Below are 18,136 nucleotides of genomic sequence, written 5' to 3'. Positions count from 1 at the left end.
TCAATTATTTTCTTCAGTTGCTTAAATAACAAAATAACCCAATGCCAAAATAATTAATAAAGCAACATTTTGTAAAGAGGAGACAATCTTACTGCTGCCCTCCTCCTCCTCCTCCTGCTGCTTCTTGTTTTGTAACTGGGTCTCCCTGTAGCCCAGTCATCTTGGAACTCACTATATAGATCAGGCTGGCCTTGAACTCATAGAGATCTGCCTGCTTCTGCCTCCTGAGTGCTGGGATTAAAGGCATGCACTACCATAATCACTACCTGGATCAACTTTACTTCTTTGTAAAATAATGTCATTTTTGTGGTATTCTCCTATAATGTTTGGAATCTTAGAATTGTTCCTGAGTTTTTGCAAGCTGTGGTAGAAATGATTTCTGTGATCTTTAGTGGGATGAGTGTTCACATGAACAAATGAAGTTACTGGCTTCTGGGCTTCTTGAAGAACTTCCCAGATCAGAATCTTACGGTCATTCGTGTGACAAGACAGTGAGAGCCCACGGGAGGTTCAGAGACAGAAGCAGTGGAACTATGGGAAAACCGCTAAAAGTGGACCACAGAATACTGAGACCGGAAAAGCAGACCCCGACAAGGGCTAAGTCCATATCCACTGCTTTACTCTCCTTTTCTGAGGAGATAATGCCAATAGACATTTGGCTTCAAGCAACTTTAAGGGTCTCTCTTCAAGAATATAAAAATCAAGTTGTATCTTTCAGCTGTGAACTTTGGATGCTAACATTTGTGAACATCAAGTAGTTTAAGGTCTAATTTTTTTAGGTGATAACATTTTATATTGCTGAGTAAGGCATTTTGTTGTATCTCTCCAGAAAGTATTAAAAGGGCTTTAAAGGGACAGAAGACTTCATGGTGATAGCCTTTGAGCTCCCCTCTGCCTCCAGAGACTCTCCACTGACCTACAAGAAAGAGGGCTCCTAGGTTTCCCTGAGTCGTAAGTTCTTCCCTGTTGGGGGTTTTATTGCTGTTGCTTTGTGGGTTTGGGTGGTTTGTTGCTGTTATTTTGTTTTGATTTTTGTTTCTAAAGTGCTGAGGGTAGAACCCAGGGCCTCATCCATACTAGACAAATGCTCTACCACTGGGCTCTATCACCAGCCCCACTGTTTGAGGGCTGGTCTCACCATGCAGCTTAGGCTGGCTTCTTCACACTCTCAAGCCTCCTGCCCACAAGTACAGGGATTGCAGGTATGAGCCACCATGTCTGACTCTTCCTTATTCTTGAACCCGGAGGTAGAGTTCTGTCCCCTGTGTGCAGCCTGTATCAGACCTGGGTTCTACAACAGAGTCAGCAGCACTCAAGTCACAAGGGATCATTTTGGAGGAAAACTAGACAATCATTATCATCACTAAGCTGGCACATCAATAAAAGAAATTTTGCAACCTCATGGCATTCTATGCACCACAAGTAAGTCTGGGTCATGGTCAGGAGGGTTTTGTGATCCAAGAAACAAGCCTTATAACATGATCGTCACTTTACAACACAGCCCTACTGTCATGGGCTGACATAAATACATACGGAAAAATTAGCTCCCTAAACACGACTGTTTAGGAGATTAAAAGAAGAAAAATGAATCAGTTTTCCAACAGTAGAGTTGGCAGAGGTTCAAAATTGTGTCCTACAGAAAAATACACACACACAACCACATAAGAACACATGTAGGGGCTGAAGCATAGATGGCTCAGTGGTTAAGAGCCCTGGCTGCTCTTACAGAGGACACAGGTTCAGTTCCCAGCACCCACATGGCAGCTAACAACTGTCCGTACCTTCAGTTCCAAGGAATCCAATGCCCTCTTCTGGCCTCGGCAGGCATTCCCTGACATGGGTGCACTTACACACATGCAGGCAATGTACTCATACACATAAAATAAAAATAATAAATAAAATACTAAAAATCAAAAAAGAGGGTATACACAAATACAGTCATGTTCACACTTTATTAAGAAAGATGAGGCTGTTCTCAGTTATGTCTAACTCCACGACATAAAGTTTTACTTTTTACTAACAAAACAACCTGCCAACCAAATCAATTTAAAACAAAACATAAAAGTGTTTGCCTTTCTAAAATAAAACCATCTAATACTCCCCTCAGTAAAAACTTCATACTTTAAGGCAGGGAATCCTTTAGAAATCTTAGTCTTTTTGTTTGTTTGTATGTTTGGTCAAACTTTTTTGAGATGGTGTAAAACCTGTGTAACCCAGTCTTTATGCAACCTAGGTTGGCCTCAAATTTTCTTAAATCCTGCCCCTCCTCTAAAGTAGTGAAGTTCTAGAACTCTAGGTTTTTGTCATCACAGTGAGTCTCTATGAATTCTGAATACTGAGAAAGTAAAAAGTCAGAATTCCTAAGGATTGGATTGAGCTAATTTTTTAAAAAAAGACATTCCCCATGAACATGTGGTTTCCCAATTTTACTCTGAAAGATAAACTGAGAAGGAGCAGCTGCATATTCAATAGCCAAGTTTAACATTTTATCTTAGAAAACATATTGTCATTAATTGGAATATAAAGAAGACATGCTATTGATATGTACTTTGAAGTCTAAATGATGGCTAGAGTTCAATCATGTGTAGAGCCTCCAGCAGCCTAATAACTTGCGCTTACGTGGGCACTTTTGATTTAGACTAAATCTCTATCTAATTAGCCCGAATAAGAGTACATCAGAGGGTTGAGGACGTGGCTCAGTGATAGAGTTCTTTCTTGGCATGCGCGGGTCCTGGGTTTGATCCCCAGAACTGGGGAAGAAAAATAAATATGCCACGAAACCAAATATTGTGTCCTTTTTCTTAGCTTTAGAAACAAAAGGTTGTAGAGGTATTGTTAGTCAGACTACAAAAAGTCCTACAGAGAAGCTACCAACCATCAGGGAGGTCTGTACAGCCGAGAGAAGAATTTCAGTCTCAACCAGAAGGTGTAAGGCTCTGTCTGTGAGTCCTGTGTACCTGTGTAAACGTGGACCTTTGTCTCACTTTTGTTTTCCTCTCTGTCTCCTCATCAATGGACTATAATTATCCAAGGTCAGAGGTGCATAGCTGGGGGAGGGAGGGAGGAGCGGCCATGGGAGGAGGTGGGAGGGCTGGAAGAGGGCTCTGCCAGGTCACTAATGGCTCTGGGGCAACAACCTGGAGAAGGGGCATCTCTTCCCTTTGATCTTCTGATTCACAATGATCATTAGTGTTAACTCCAATCCTTCTAGGTGACAAAGTCCAGCTGTACCCTTTTCAGTTTACCTGATCTAAGAAAACTCATCACCCGCCCATCAGGGTTTTGATAACTCTAAGAAAAAGAAGGCAGTTGCCCCAGAATCTGGAAACTCCCACCCTTGCTTCATGACAGAGTTTATATGATGCACATCACAGAAGGACTGGGGTATTCCCAAAACTCCCACCCCCAAACTAATTAAACTGTCGATCCCAATTTCCTCCTGAGATAGTTGATTCCCACTTGGGTAAGAAGTAGTGGGGGTCTTTATGGAATCAGAACTGGAATATGCTGCCTATAAAGCAGCAGAGATCTCTTCTAAGTCAGAATGAGCTTTACCACTAGAGCCAAAGTTAGTACAGAACCTAGCTTTGGTCATAGGAGAGGGCAAACGGCAACTACTTCCAAGAGAGGAAGGAAGGACTACAAAGCTATGAGTCTTCTGTGTTGGCAAGAGCTCATTTCAAATACCGCACACAGACATCTAAAGGGGAAAACTCTCATTCCCCATTAGAGTTCAAGTATAGCAATTTAATATCTGCAGATAGCCTGTGATAAAGAAGAGAGGGGCTTGGTGGCTCATACCCATAATCCTAGCACTTGGGAGGCTGGGGCAGGAGGATTGCTATAAGTTTGAGGCCAGCCTAGGCTACGTAATGCGACCCTGTTGAAAAAGAAATCGAAGTTCTGGGCTGAAGACACAGCCAGCGGTCAAAGGCTGACTTAGCATGTACAAGGGTTTCATCCCTCCTGCCACACACGCACACTCAGTGAGCTGCTATAGCTATAAGCCACTTCCCTTGGCCAGGCACATGAAAGTCAAGGTAGGCTAGGAGTGCCTTAAACAGACCACCTTTCTCAAAGTACTTTTGTATTACCCTGACTGACATTTCAGACAAAGTTTCAAATAGAGTTGGCCTGCCTTACCACCTTCTACAAACTGTCCCCACTTCTTTCAGAACAGGTATCTCTCAACAATGCCAGTATGTATGGTATACTAAGAATGTTCACAGAAGACCGACAGAGTACGGAGGTGAGGGATAGAAAGAGAATTAGAAATCAGAGAGGAGATAACGCCACCTCTACCTCCCTATGTGGCGACAACCCTCCTACTGACCCTCCTCTTACTTTGAGCAGCAGACTAGGCCATTGTGAAGCCCACTATAAGTACATTCTCATTGTGATAATAAATCGCAATGTTCAGAGAGCAGTTCTCCAAAACTGCAACGCAGATATGACACCAAGATGGCTCGAACAGATCTTGTTACCAAAAACAAAACCAAAGAAACAGCATCTGTCTCTTCTAGAGCATTCAATTCCCAGTTCAATTCCATTTGCTCCATCCGCAGAGTGGCAGACCCGCAGGGCACTCTTCATGTAACACTGTTTCTATGGAAACACCATTCCCAACCTGGAAGATCCTACAACCCCTCATACTGGCTTTATCCACATGAGAGGAAAGTCTGATAAATCAGAAATTGAGACATAAAGTTGGCCACACATATACAAAAATATTTTCTAGGCTGGAAGCTCACATACACACATACACATACACACACACACACACACACACACACACACACAACAAGCAAATGAAGGACAAACACATGCAACAAATATGTGTATTTGACTTAAAAACAAAGTTTGTAAGGCCTAACCCAAGGAAATTCACAAGATCAGTGAAAAGATAGGGACAAAGCCAGTCAACACCAAGCGTTGTGCTTTGAGTGCCTTTACTGAATCTGCAGGCATGTCTCAAAGATCTCCACTCCCTCCAGCTTTCAGGATTCCTGAAATCCACAGAGGTTCCATGCAGGAAAATGGACCCACTGCACATTTTAAATAAGACCTTCGTAACCACCTTTCTATCCAGATTATATTTAAAACTGTAACATGGTAAGGTAGGCAAACAAAAAAGAAAAAAAGACCCATGATTTTGACCTGAAACACTTTACGTATTACTTTCCCTCATCTCAGGAGGTCCTTGAATACATCTTTGCACCACAGTATAATAAAAGATCTGGGAGAGAACAGAACCCAGATGAAGCCCTTGGACACAGCAGTCACTTACCATTGGAATAATGCCATGGAGAAGAAAAAACTTTGATGCAACATAGTTCTCTGAACTGATTTTGACTCATGAACATATCAAGTACTTTTTAATTGCTTACAATGATTTATCTCAGGCAAATGCAAGCATTTCAACTAATAAATGCTCTTATTTTCTTTCTAATTCTCTCTTATTATCTAAACCGTGTCAGTCATTCTTTACAATTGCAGGGAATCATTTCTTTGAAGACACTCTGACAAATGTTCAGCTAAGTCTAAGCTGAGAACTGACTGCACTGAAATGTTGTTTCACTCCATAGTCACCAAAATTTAAAACTTGGTTCCTTTTATTGCTTTAATTATGCAGGAGCCTGTGCAGGTTGGCTGGCTAGAGACTGTGAGCCCCAGAAAGAGCCTTTACCTCTCTTGGAGCTGTGCAATGTGGTGCTGATTCGATCTACCTGTGGCTGGCTACAGACCAAGGCATTTTCTTCCCATGCAGCTGGGGGCAAAGCCTATTCTCCTTTGACACACAAATGCTTGAAAGGCTTTTCAAAGGCAGATTGTTTTTTACCTGAATAAACTCAATAGAAGGATTGGTCCTTCTATTTTAAAGGGGAAAAAAAAAATAACCTAGCATTTGCTTTCTACAAGGTGTTTCAGGTTTTAGAATACACATTTTGGCATTTAAGAAAAAAATCGTTTATAATTTGCTAATAAGTTATCAGCCAGAGTTTCAATTGCCCTTTTATATGGAGCAAGATTTCGGAAAGGATTTTCCAAATAATTGCATTGATCACATAGAAATAATGTGATCATTTAAAATTTGTGAATGGTCTTTCTAATGAAGACTGTGCATCTCTAAAGAGCTCTCAGAACACCAAGTAAAGTTACCACAGAGTCAGTACAAATTTGTGGGGCATACAACGACACTGTCTTTCATATCTACAGGGTTTTTTTCCCCACAGAGTTTATTGCAACCAGCCCCAGCCTGTAACTGTACCTAAGATGCCCAGGCATTCCTTCAGGGTAAGAGAAGAAGGGAAGGGTACTCCTTGAACATGGAAATCCACTTGCTCTCCCCTTAGAGAAGGGCAGGGAGTCCTCACTGGGAAAAGAAAAGGAGTAAAATTTTTGGGCCCCTCAGCTTTGCTTTTAGATGATGCTTCCAGAGTGATAATCTTTTAGGGGCTGTTATTGTTATCAATACTTCTGTATAAACAGATGGCACTGGACTGGATTGGGGTGAAAATGCCCAGCAGGAACTGCAAGGCAACTTCCACAGACAGTCATAGAAAGCTGGAGAGACCTGGAGAGAGCTCCCTCCCTTCCAGAGCAGAGACCCAGGTCAGTGACTCAGGGCAACCAGCCAGGCCTCCTGAAATCACACTGTTCATGGGTAATTTCCATTCAATGGTCCCAGTAACACATAATTCACATATGCATTGCAGTGTAGGTAAAATAATGCTATTAGAAGGGATTTGGCTTCTGTTTGATTTTTTAAGACAGTATATAGTTCCCTGCAATGTTCTTCAAAGGGTGCAGCCCAGAAAAACAGGCAGTCTGAAAAATAACTCGCTTCTCTCTCTCCTGATTCTGTCTGAACCAATATTTGATTATATTTTATTCAGGGACATCTCAGCTCCAAGTCACTCAAGAGCTCCTTCTCAGACTGAGAGGGAGCTGAAGAAATCTGTTTTATTTTTCCTGTTAATATAGGAGACAGCAGTAGTTTGTCTATGACTCCAGGACACCCCGATTCTGTTCTCCTACTCCGGAGCAGGTCAGCTGGTTAGCTCTGGGGTGGACTCCTAGCTTCCACACAGAAACACACTTGACCAGTTGTCACTTCTTATCAAAATACCATGCTTTTATCATATGCCTCGAACACCACGGTCCCCCTTCCGCAGAGCTTGATAAGCATCAATACGAAGCTTAGACAAGGCAGACCTTAAAACACTGACCTACATGTAACACAAGTCAGATAAATAATGGAACAAGGGTCAGATTTTAGGGAAATCCAATATGATGTCAAAAATGATAGCAGCTAAAGCCACTAGCTTCCAGCGCTGACCGTCTCCTGAGATTTATTCAGAAATGCTCAGCACTGTCTAACCCTGTTTTGAATCACAGTAAGAAGAAGATTATTTTTAGGTATTGCTACTGTTCTCAGTTTTTACTGCATTCACTGGTGCTGGAAAATAAGGACTGTGAGTGTGGAGGTACAGCCTCTATCCAGGGGAGCAGAACGAAGGGGGCCTGCAGATAGCCACGAGCATGCACCTTTCTACCCAGACAGCTCACTTAGGAACACAGCTTAGAAAGTAGGTAAGGAAGTGAGGTCAGCAGGCTCTGGGCCTTCAGTTTGAGGGGAAATGTCTTTAAGGAAAACAATCTAAGTTTAAAATAGCTCTTCTATTAAAACCAAAGTCAGAAGGAGCTGCTTTGCTTGTTTTAGATATTTTATTTATTATTTTTATTTTATGTGTATATGTATTGCTTGCATGTATATAAGTGCACCTGTGTTGTGCAATTCCCAAGGACATCAGAAGATGGCGTCAAATCCCCTGGAACTGGAGTTACAGACGTTTGTTAGTCACCATGTGGGTGCTGGGAATTGAATCTGGGTTCTCTGAAAGAACAGCCAGTACTCTTAACCACCGAACCATTTCTCTAGCCCCTTGCTTTGTCTTAAATTAATTAATTAATATATTAATTAATTAATTAATGTTTGTGTGCATGTATGTAAGTGCACCCATTGTGCAATGCATGGAGAGACCAGAAAAGGGTATTGGATCCACTGGAACTGGAGCTGCAGATGGTTGTTAGCCACCATGTGGGTGCTGGGAACCCAGTGCTCTTAACCACTGAGACATTTCTCCAACCCCAAAACTGAAGTCAGGAGTTTTTAACATGCATTCATCTACGTACCTCATTTTAACCTGTCCAAATTCATCTACAATATTGAAAATCCTCTGACCATTTGACCAATTTTTTAAAATATTATTTATCCTTAAATTTTCATTTTGGCTTCTTCCTTAGATGCCATTAAACTCAAATGCACTTACAAAATATCCACCAAAAGATTGAGATTATAAATATCTTTAACATGAAATTCATTCAGAACCCTAAGCAAACCAAACAAATTCCCCACTGGCTAAAGGCCCAGTCTCCGGTTTCTCACAGCTCCGGGAGGATTCCCGCAGTGAACACAGCAGTGCTCACACAGACAATATAAACTGCTACTCTGCTTGAAAAGTCACCAGGGACTGCACAGGAAGGGCTGGCTCTGTATTGCTGTTTTCCTTTACAGTTCTAAATGCAGGGAGGACTTTCACCGAGCGCGCTGACTCACAGCACTGTGGCAATGGAAGGCTCTATTCAAGCTACTTCACAGCAGATCATGCGATCGCCTTGCCATCGCAATATGAGAACTTTTTGTGGAACATTCACTATAAAGGTCCACCAAGCATTCGTTACAGATATGTCTATGGGGTTGGTTTTACTTTCTTAGAAAGTTAACTAGTTCTAAGTACTTCAGAATCACACTTAGAAAAGCAATGCCATTAACATACATAATACATACTTAAAATCACAAATACACATGAACTTAGTCCTAAGCCTTATAACTTATGAAAATTAATAAAATTACAATCGTGAACTTTATAGCTCCTTATTTAGGTATGTAGCTAGGAAACCTAGCTAACCCTAGGTTAAAACCTGGGAACACAGAGATTTATGAAGTCCAGAGGGATCATTTTTCTCTATCAAAACTGGTTCATTGTCCATATTTAGTTTACATATGTCATTTAGAATCCACTTACTGTTAGATGCTGGAACAGCCACGCCCTCATGATATTGGTGGCTACTTTGGGAAAGATGCCACGCTTTTTGTGACGCTTTTTGTCCTTATCAGGGTCATCATCGTCACCTGTGCTGGGGGAAGCTACACTGTTGTCCAAGCCATCACCTGCAAACATAGTGAATCAAATTTTGACTGATGCTACCTTGACATACTTCATTCAAATAGAATGCCTTTGGATACAAACAAAACTAAAAGAGCAGTTCAATGATTAATAGTTTTTTTGGCACTTTTTTCTTCAAGACAAAGAGAAAGAACAAGGTCTAGGCTCAAAAATAGTCATGTTTAAAGGATGTCTTCCAAAGATCAACGCTAAAGGTCAAAGGGAAGGGAGGGAAATATCCAGTCTCTTTAGTGGCTTTATTACCATGGTAATTACTCCAATAAATGCGGTACCACTACATGGGGGGGGGGTTAACCGGGGTAGCACTCTTAACAGTGGGGTCTCTGCCTGGGTATTTGAACTCCACAGAAAGTCACTGAGGTTGACTTGTGAGAGGGCACATGTATAAGACAGTAGCTATTTCCACAGGTGCTGTATCTTAAAACTAGCTAAAGTAGGGTAGGAAATGCAGGCAATCTATCCCATAAGCAATTTGTCACAGGAACACTTCAAATGGGATGTACATTTTCTTCCAGTAGGAAGAGCATCACATTTAGAAAGGGAAAACCCCGATTCATAGTTTTTAAGAGAACAATTACTATTTATTTGATTTTTAAGATTTCACTTTTATTTTTATGTGTATGTGTATATATCTGTGTATGCTATGTGTATGTGTGTTTGTGTGTTGTGTTCTGCGTAACCAAACTCAGGTCCTCTGGAAGAACAGCAAGTGCCCTTAACCACTAAGCCATCTCTTCAACCCCTAGAAAATGATTATTATTTAAATCAAAGTAATGCTAGAATTACATCACACTAGTAATCTGGAAAGTTGCTAAAATTTCTTCTAGATTTAAAGTTTATTGAGACATTACCTGGTAATTTTCCTCTATTGAATCGTATTTTTCTACTGATTTTATTATGAATATTTAGATTATTTTAGAAAATATTTTGACTCAGAAAAAAAGAAAATTTTACCCATAAAATTGCATGAACCCAAATAAGTCACAAGATATAAATCAGAAAGTCATTTTTTTTAAATCTTGGCTCCAAAGGGCAAATAACACTGCACTCAATCCACTGCACTGAAAAGCAGTTCCGCTTTGTCAAACCTCCTGCTCCCCTAGTAAGCTGCCTGAGGCCCCACTGTCCTCTTCCTGTATGTGAGTTTTAGAAATGGACTGTTAGAAATGGACGAATTAATCTGGGTCCTCAAAGAAGAACTGCAGAGGCCAGGCTTAGAAATGACATAACAAATACACCCCTGGGCACATTCACCCCCATTAAGCAAGTCATCAGAGACTTATGACCCAAAGAATTTGATACTTTAGCAAGACAATTTTCCTGATGGCTGACACACTGGAACTAGCATCTGATCGGTTCCATGGACTCAGCTTTGGGGCTGATAAGCTCTACTCTGGGTCCCACGTACCAGCCTGGTCTACATAGTGAGTTCCAGGCCAGCTGAGGCTACAGGGAAACCCTGTCTCAAAAAGACCAAAAAAAAAAAAAAAAAAAAAAAAAAAAAAAAAAAAAAAAAATCTGCTTTGATTTCAGTTATTCAGTTCCTTATGGGGGTTGGGTTGCAGCTCTTTACTTATTAAGAGTTCTTTCAGGAGACCCACTCCCCATTGCTGTAGAATAAGTTAAATATCCCCCTGGTTTTTCCAACTGCCTCGATGTGTCCTGATAAACTCATCAAACTCTGCTGGGTGAGCAGCAGGTGGACTTCAACATTCCTGCCTTTATCTCAGCTGCCCCCATCATAAGCTTCTGCTGAACTTCTTGCAATTTAACCTTTATTGAAACCCACAATTTTCTTGCATTTAAAATCTATGTAGGTTGTGAATTTTTCATGAATTTATAGCCTGGGTTCTTCTCAGAAGAGATCATGAAGACCCCCAATTCCAAAGCATCATCCCATCCTCCAAATGAAGAAAGACCTGCCTCTGTCACATGGCCGGGCTGGCCCGTGCTGAGGTGTCTGCTGGACCAGGCACCCACATGCCCAAGTCAGGGCTCCTGCCACCCTGCCTACTCTTCACTTTCATAACCAAGTGTTTTATGAGAAATCCCCTTGGGTTTGCCTAATAAATTCTTTGAAAGTCCAGTATTTAAAGAAATTTCTTATACAGAGAAGCAATTCTCCATATAAAATAACAATTCATTAAAGAAAGATGAGAAAAGAAAACAAGTCTGCAGCATTTAAATTTCCAATGACCAATCCACTTTGGATATGCAAAGGGTGGCCAAGGAAAAGAAACATACGACTTGATCAGTGATTAAAAATGAAAAGCTTCTAACCTAACAATGCTGTTTTCCCACCTCTCCGTGATAGGTTCCACCTTTTAAAAAACAGCCTTTGTATCCATCTCAACCCCCTTCAGATTAATTTAGCAAGCAATGCCCGGTGCCTGCCTAGCAGAGAATTCATTGATAATTTATGGAAATATCTACCATAATCCAGTGGAGATGACTTTTTCCCAGCTTTATGCATTAATAGATAATCAAGGCCTTAAAGCAGCCTTAGCTTCCCATTACCCCAGGCTAAAGAATTCCTGAAAGCGTGCCTTGAGGGCACCTGAATTATATACTCCATTAGGAGGGAGGCTTTCTGCATTCCGCGTGTAACACTCACCAGAGCCTTTCCTGTTTATTCCTGCTGTATGAAAGCAGAAGCATTAGCAACAGAATTTTTTTAAGTGGAGACTTATGTAGATACAATGGTGAAGCCTTTCAAGCAGGAGCCGGATCACCCCGTTCAGTCCCTGGCAGTGACCTCTCCCGAATAAAAGGTTTCTGTTACATCATTAGCTCAAGCCAAAAACAGCCCTGGCTTAATGCACAGTTTGTTCTTCCTACTGTTTTTAGGCAAATACAGCTACTTTACTCCCATCTGGGAGGGAAATTACACTGCTGGGTTGTAATCTAAGACAAGATTTTCATTGGAAGCAAATGCTTTCAATCCAGTGTAAATACTGGTGCATGTTCAGAAAAGCCTAAAACAATAAACCCTGCTCCTTCCCGACACAGTTAGGGAAATGGAGAAGACGGGGACAAAGAACAGCATAATAAAACAGAGTTATTCTAAAAGCAAACACTTTCATAGATTTTAATAAATTGTTTAACCTCTTCCACTTTCTAAAATTGAAAATTGATCTCGGATCGTCTGGCCCTCAGAGGAGAGTCTAAACCCTGCAATTGGATACAGTCACCTCAATGTGATCTCCAGAGGATTTATTTCCTTTTTTTATTTTTAAGATCACTAAACAAACTTGGAGGACTGCAGCCGACCACACGGCAGCAGGCCATAGCTCTGAAGCCCATTTGTAAAATGTCAGCAGTGACTTCATTCCTGGAGCTGACTTCTCCTGCCGCCAAATGAAGGCAAACTGAAAAGGTGGAAATAATCATAAAAATGATGCTACTCCATAAACAAGCTTACAGCCTCATTAGGGTAGTGGTGGGCTCCACTGGGTGATTTATGCTCGTTTTGCTGATGCTATGAGGAAATGCCACAGGGCGACTTTAGCCAACTGCTAATGGTTTCTGACAGCTTCTTAGCAACTAGTGCAAGCAACGTTGTGGCGTTTGCTAGTGACAGAAACCGAAAATGTCATATTATCTGCCCATGTGTCATGAAGTCCGCATGGCAATTAACTAGTAGGCCAGTGACTGAGGGCCGGAGGCTCCTGAAAATGGCCTTTGGCTATGCAGAGGCTGCCAAGGCAGGTGCTGTGTGCACACTGCTGCCCGCATGCAATATTCTAATGCAGAAATACACTCCCTGCAACTTCCTGGGCTCTGATGAGAGCAGAACAGGCCGTTCGCATTCCTTTCTTCCCCCACTGATGTGAATCTCTGAGCTCTGGCTCTGATGCTATCAGAAGACTCTGGAGCATTCTGCTTTGCTGTGACTAATTGGCAGTACCTGGCCCTGTGCTTTTGGACACTGGATTCTAAGGTGCTAGCTATTTTTCTGCTCGCTCACAAATTAGTCTAAAAGGATTTAAGATCACTGAAGCAGAGTCATTGCCTGTCAGATTGCAAGAAGCAAAGGGACTCTGCACAGCTAAAGGTACCAGTCTACCAACACCAGGCTTCTAACAAGCTGGGGAGAATCTTGGCCACACTTTTCAGTTTCTAAGCTATCAAAACCATGCACTATATGTCAAACTGTCAAACCTTTCAACGTGGGCCATTTGCCCTTTCAAATAATATTTAAGGATTGTTTTTACAAATTTTTATAGGCCATGGTCTAGTGAAAGAGGCCAACCAACAAAGAAAGGAATTTGTACTACAATTCGTCTACGGACAATTTCTTGTGAGACCTGGGCCTGTCCCTATGGAACAAGGCAGGTGACCTGTGGCAGCTCCCAGGCTGTCAGAGAGCTCAGATTTCAAACACACTCAACTCAAATATCCCAAGTCGCCTATTTAAGCATGCCCAGGCATTTAGACTGTGCTATCTCCCGCCTTTCAAGGCAAGATAAAGCAGCGTTTATGGTATTCAGACCATTCAATGGGTCAGACTGACCATGTCAGCAGGGAATCCTCCTTGGTGGCAACAGGTCGAAGCTCCCTCCCATTTTTCTATCTACTATCTCTCCTTCTCCTCCAGGGCTGCCAATTCCCCCTAAAAAACCTACTGGGAGAGGGGCAAAAACAAAACTCTAAAAAGGACCTACAGTTTATAGCACACTGATTGGAACCCCTCCTGTCCTGTCAGTGGGCCACCAGGTAAAAAAAAAGTGGGTTGTGTCAAAGGCCCTCTGTGTCATAGAGGAAAAACGCCCAGTTAGGAAAATGAGCTTTCATCTGCCAGGGCAAATGGAAGTGAAAGATTGGGACCCTCTTGTTTCAAGCTGGAAGTTACCAGACACTCATAGGTTCAAGAACATTTTCATTTACACATTTGTATGGAGACTCCACAGTTAAGTCACATCCTGTCTTTGATCTTTACTTTTCTTCTCTTGCAGCATTTAAAAATACAGTGTCTTGTCCCCAAATGTACCTAGACTCAACAACAAATGACGTTGATAATTGTATCTTTCAACTTCAAATAAATTCTAGTTTGCCTTGAAAGTCATCTAAACTGTGAAAATGTTGAGAATAGCTAAGTCTTCCTCATATAGGAATATTGTCTTAGGTTGCAACTGTGGACAGAAAGAAAGCATGGCATTTAAAGTTTCCTTTTCTTTTGTGTGTTTTCTTTCATGGCATATCTACAAGACAACAAGGCCTCTCATTGCCAGACAGGTTGTGTCCCAGTCTTTCCAGTGGTGACTGATGGAAACGACTCATCAGTATACAAAGGTTAGGTTACTTTTACAATAGTCTGAGTGTGCCTGATACCGATGAGTGTTAGGGAAAATGTAAAAACTCACTCCAAACCCACTCTAGATCTTGGAGTATCTAGTCACCCCAAAGTGAGGTGGGATGACTTTGTGTTAAGAGGCTAAATGATGAGATTTACATACATTTCTTTCTCAGGAATCGGCTAGGATACTTCTTAGGAGGCGTACTGTCTTCATTCCAAAAGCATAATAGCTACCAGAATCATTTTTTAATGTTTTATTGCTTTATTTCTGTGTATGAGTATATGGCTTGCATGTGTGTGAGTGCACCTGTGTAGTGCAATGCCCTCAGAGGACAGAAGAGGGTGTCGGGTCCCCTGGAACTGGAGTTACAGATGGTTGTTAGCCACCATGTAGGTGCTGGGAATAGAACCTGGGTCCTCTGCAAGAGCAGCCAGTGCTCTTAACCATCCCTTAAGCCCCCTGGAATCATTTTAAAAAAATTTTTATTTAGTTTTCTTTATGTGTACATGTGCAGCTGATTGTGTATGCACTGCCCTCAGAAGCCAGAAAAGGGCATTGGATCCCCTGAAACTGGAGCTACAGACAGTTGTCAACCACCATGGGGGTGCTGGGAATCAAACCTGGGCCCTCTGCAAGAGTACCAAGTGCTCTTAACTGCTGAGCATCTCTCTAGCCCCAGAACCATGTTTCTGAAGCACATGTCCAATCCTGTCACCTTCCATGGCTCCCCTTTGCCTTGCACATAGGGCCCTTCTTGGCTTCCCTCCTGGTCATGCTTCCGGCATAGATTTTTGCCAAGTCCCAGTGTGCTCAGGCACCCACCACCCGCCACACTGCAGTTCTTAGATCCCTTGGTGTTTGGGGGCAGGCCTCTGCAGCAGGCCGTTCTTCCTCTTCCCAGCAATGTGGGAAACTTCTTGGCAACATTTCGGGCCATGCTCAACTTCCATCTCCCACAAGAAGCATTTGCTAGACTCTGGCCGATTTCCTGACTCTGGGATTTTCTGAGCACAGCCCTCCTTTCTCTATATATCATACTCTCCTACAACTTCTACAACATGTTCTCTGGAATACGCTCCATCAGGATCATCAGGGATCAGGCCACACTCTTCTCTGTTTTCTGATCCCAGTGTTAGTACAGAGTAAAGGGAACCACCTGCCCATTGCTTACTAGAAGGAAAGAATGAATGCCGGAATACATTTTTCATTGTGTGCAGAAACCATGATTTCAATCTCCATCTGTTACGTTTCTTTTCATTCATGAGTGAAACTCTTTAAAAAATCCTCACCCATGAAATTTGATAAAAAACTCAGAAACCCTAAAAATGTGTTTCCCAGAATTAGAAAGTTTCCTCATAATCTAAAGCTCATCTTGGACAAAGAACAGAACAATAGCTAAGGTATCAGAATGCTTGAGAATCTTGCCTTGGCCTTGAGAAGGCAAGACAGGGGGCACTCAGTGCTTCCTACAGATGTCGCTTAAAGTGGCGTACTTCACTTAAGCATTTTTCTGCCAGTGCTTTTTCCTGAGCTCAATTTTAAATGATAAAACGAAGGCTACATGTTTCCGTTTGCATTTTTTCCTAATGAAATGATTATAGTCCATTCTTTTATGCATCTTCTAGTTCTGCCAGAATAAAGAAACTCCATTGTATTTAAGCAGAGAATTCAGTGCCAGTCTTAAACTCCAGGCTCAGATTTTACACATCAGGTATAAATATAGAATGCTTAGGACTCAGAATTTCCTTGGTTCTTCCAAGTGACTATACCAGTCTCTCCAGCCTCACACCATCCACAGTGGCTTCTCTGAGGATCTCAGTGTACAGGTGCCAACTGCAGTTCATAAAATCGATTACAGGTGACAGTAGGAAGATTTTTTGTCAGATATATGAAAACACAGTCCAACCCCTTAAGTCTTATTATTCAAATTTGAAATAGGAACAAAGCATACTTCATGTATCTTCAAATCTGATCTAACATTACAAAGAGATAACGGTCAAAATCCAATGACTAACTTGTAAGATTAGCTTTAATTAGGGTCCTGTCAACTTCTTGGCCTCCTTCTGTAATTCTTCTCATTTTCATGTGTTTAAAGTTTCTTTTTCCTTCTTAGTTCAAAGTAATTCCCAGTTGACCAAAGGAGAACAACGGAACAAACACATTTACCACCTAAAGCTTTCCTGAATAGTTTGAGGGGATTCTTTTGGAAACCAAAAGAGAGGTTATTTGTGGGCACCTGCTATGGCAGAGCTAAGTTCCAGCAGGGTCTTCACAAGTGTCCTTGGTACAGACACACCCACGGCACTGACGGAAATGATGGAGTTAAGAATGAGACCAACTCTACACCCAGGCCTACAGACACTGCTCACAGCCCTGGAAGCTGAGGTAGAGGGGTGGCTGAGTTCAAGACCAGCTGGGGTTATGTGGTTAAGACCCACCTAAAAATGACAATAAACAAACAAAGATTCTGTACCTCTAAATGAATACACTACTGTTATTTAGAAATAGCTCCAAATGTTACCCAAGTTTGGCTTTACTGAAATTTGCCATGAGACTGCCTTTCCAGGTGATTTCAGACTTTACAGGGCAACAAGAATGTATTAGTGGTTAATCACTGCGGAATGAGCTTAGTCTCATTCAACTAGAGTGATGACAGTACAGAAAGTTAAGAGAAGAAAGCACCCTCTTCTATGATGTGCTGCCCCTTTCATCCTTTAAAGTGAGCCCTGCATGGATCCAACCACTGCTGGCTTAGCAGCACCCTTGTAGTCATCACCTCATTTAACAAAATACACTGCACTCCCACTATGGCCAGAGCACCACACCAACACTGGGGAACACAAGCGGCAAGGGACTTGTCTACTGAATACCACCCTAAATGAGCCCCAGCTTGTTTGATCTTGGAATCTAAGCGAGGCCAGGAACCATATTAGAGAGTTTCAATTTCTATTGAGCAGTCCAATCGGAAGGTACAGAACTTAAACAGAATAATCACAGTGATAAATGTATAGTTGATAACCCAGGCATCTCTAAGTAGAGATGTAAATCTATGAGTGTGTGAAATAAGGGGAACTGGCCTAGGCTAGAGTGATCCTGAACAAAAATCTGAAGAAAGAAACAAGGAAAGAAGGCAGAGGAAAGCATTACAGACTGCAGGACCAGCAGACCCAGGGCTCTGTACACACTACACAACCATGGAGCTCACTGGGAGAGTGGACCAGAGGAGGCTGGAGAGCTGGAGGACTCAGGGTACAGCCGTGTAGTTCTGGGAATCCTGACCTGTCAAGGTATATATGTGGACTTGTCAGCATCTTCGCCATTGTGTGCCCTAATATTACTCAAATTTCATCAAAAAAAGCCTCATTCCACAGTATCTTTTTCTAGTTTAATCTCACATATCTCCCTATCCCAAACTAAGTTTTAAAAATGTGGAGTAGGAGATGGTGAGATGGCTCAATGGGGACAAGTGCTTCCTGCCCAGTCGGATGACCTGAGTTCAATCCCCGGGATTGACATGGTGGAAAGGAGAGAACTGACTCCCACAAGTTGTCTACTGACCTCTATATACACATTGTGGCATGTGCGAGT

General features: G+C 41.9%; 1 protein-coding gene across 4 annotated transcripts in view; it reads right to left on the bottom strand.

The window, feature by feature from the left end:
- Meis1 (Meis homeobox 1) overlaps positions 1-18,136 on the bottom strand; it is a 138,560-nt gene that overhangs the window by 50,335 nt on the left and 70,089 nt on the right. For all 4 annotated transcript variants that reach the window (XM_029563922.1, XM_008833824.2, XM_008833825.2 and 1 more), the window contains exon 8: positions 9,090-9,235. In XM_029563922.1, coding sequence (XP_029419782.1) covers positions 9,090-9,235 — 146 coding nt within the window. The remainder of the gene's footprint in view (positions 1-9,089; positions 9,236-18,136) is intronic.

The sequence above is a fragment of the Nannospalax galili genome, unplaced genomic scaffold (assembly GCF_000622305.1).
Source record: "Nannospalax galili isolate Female #2095 unplaced genomic scaffold, S.galili_v1.0 scaffold576, whole genome shotgun sequence".
NCBI lineage: Eukaryota > Metazoa > Chordata > Mammalia > Rodentia > Spalacidae > Nannospalax > Nannospalax galili.
The sequence above is the reverse complement of the archived record's forward strand: the minus strand, read 5'-3'. Positions and strand labels throughout refer to the sequence as shown.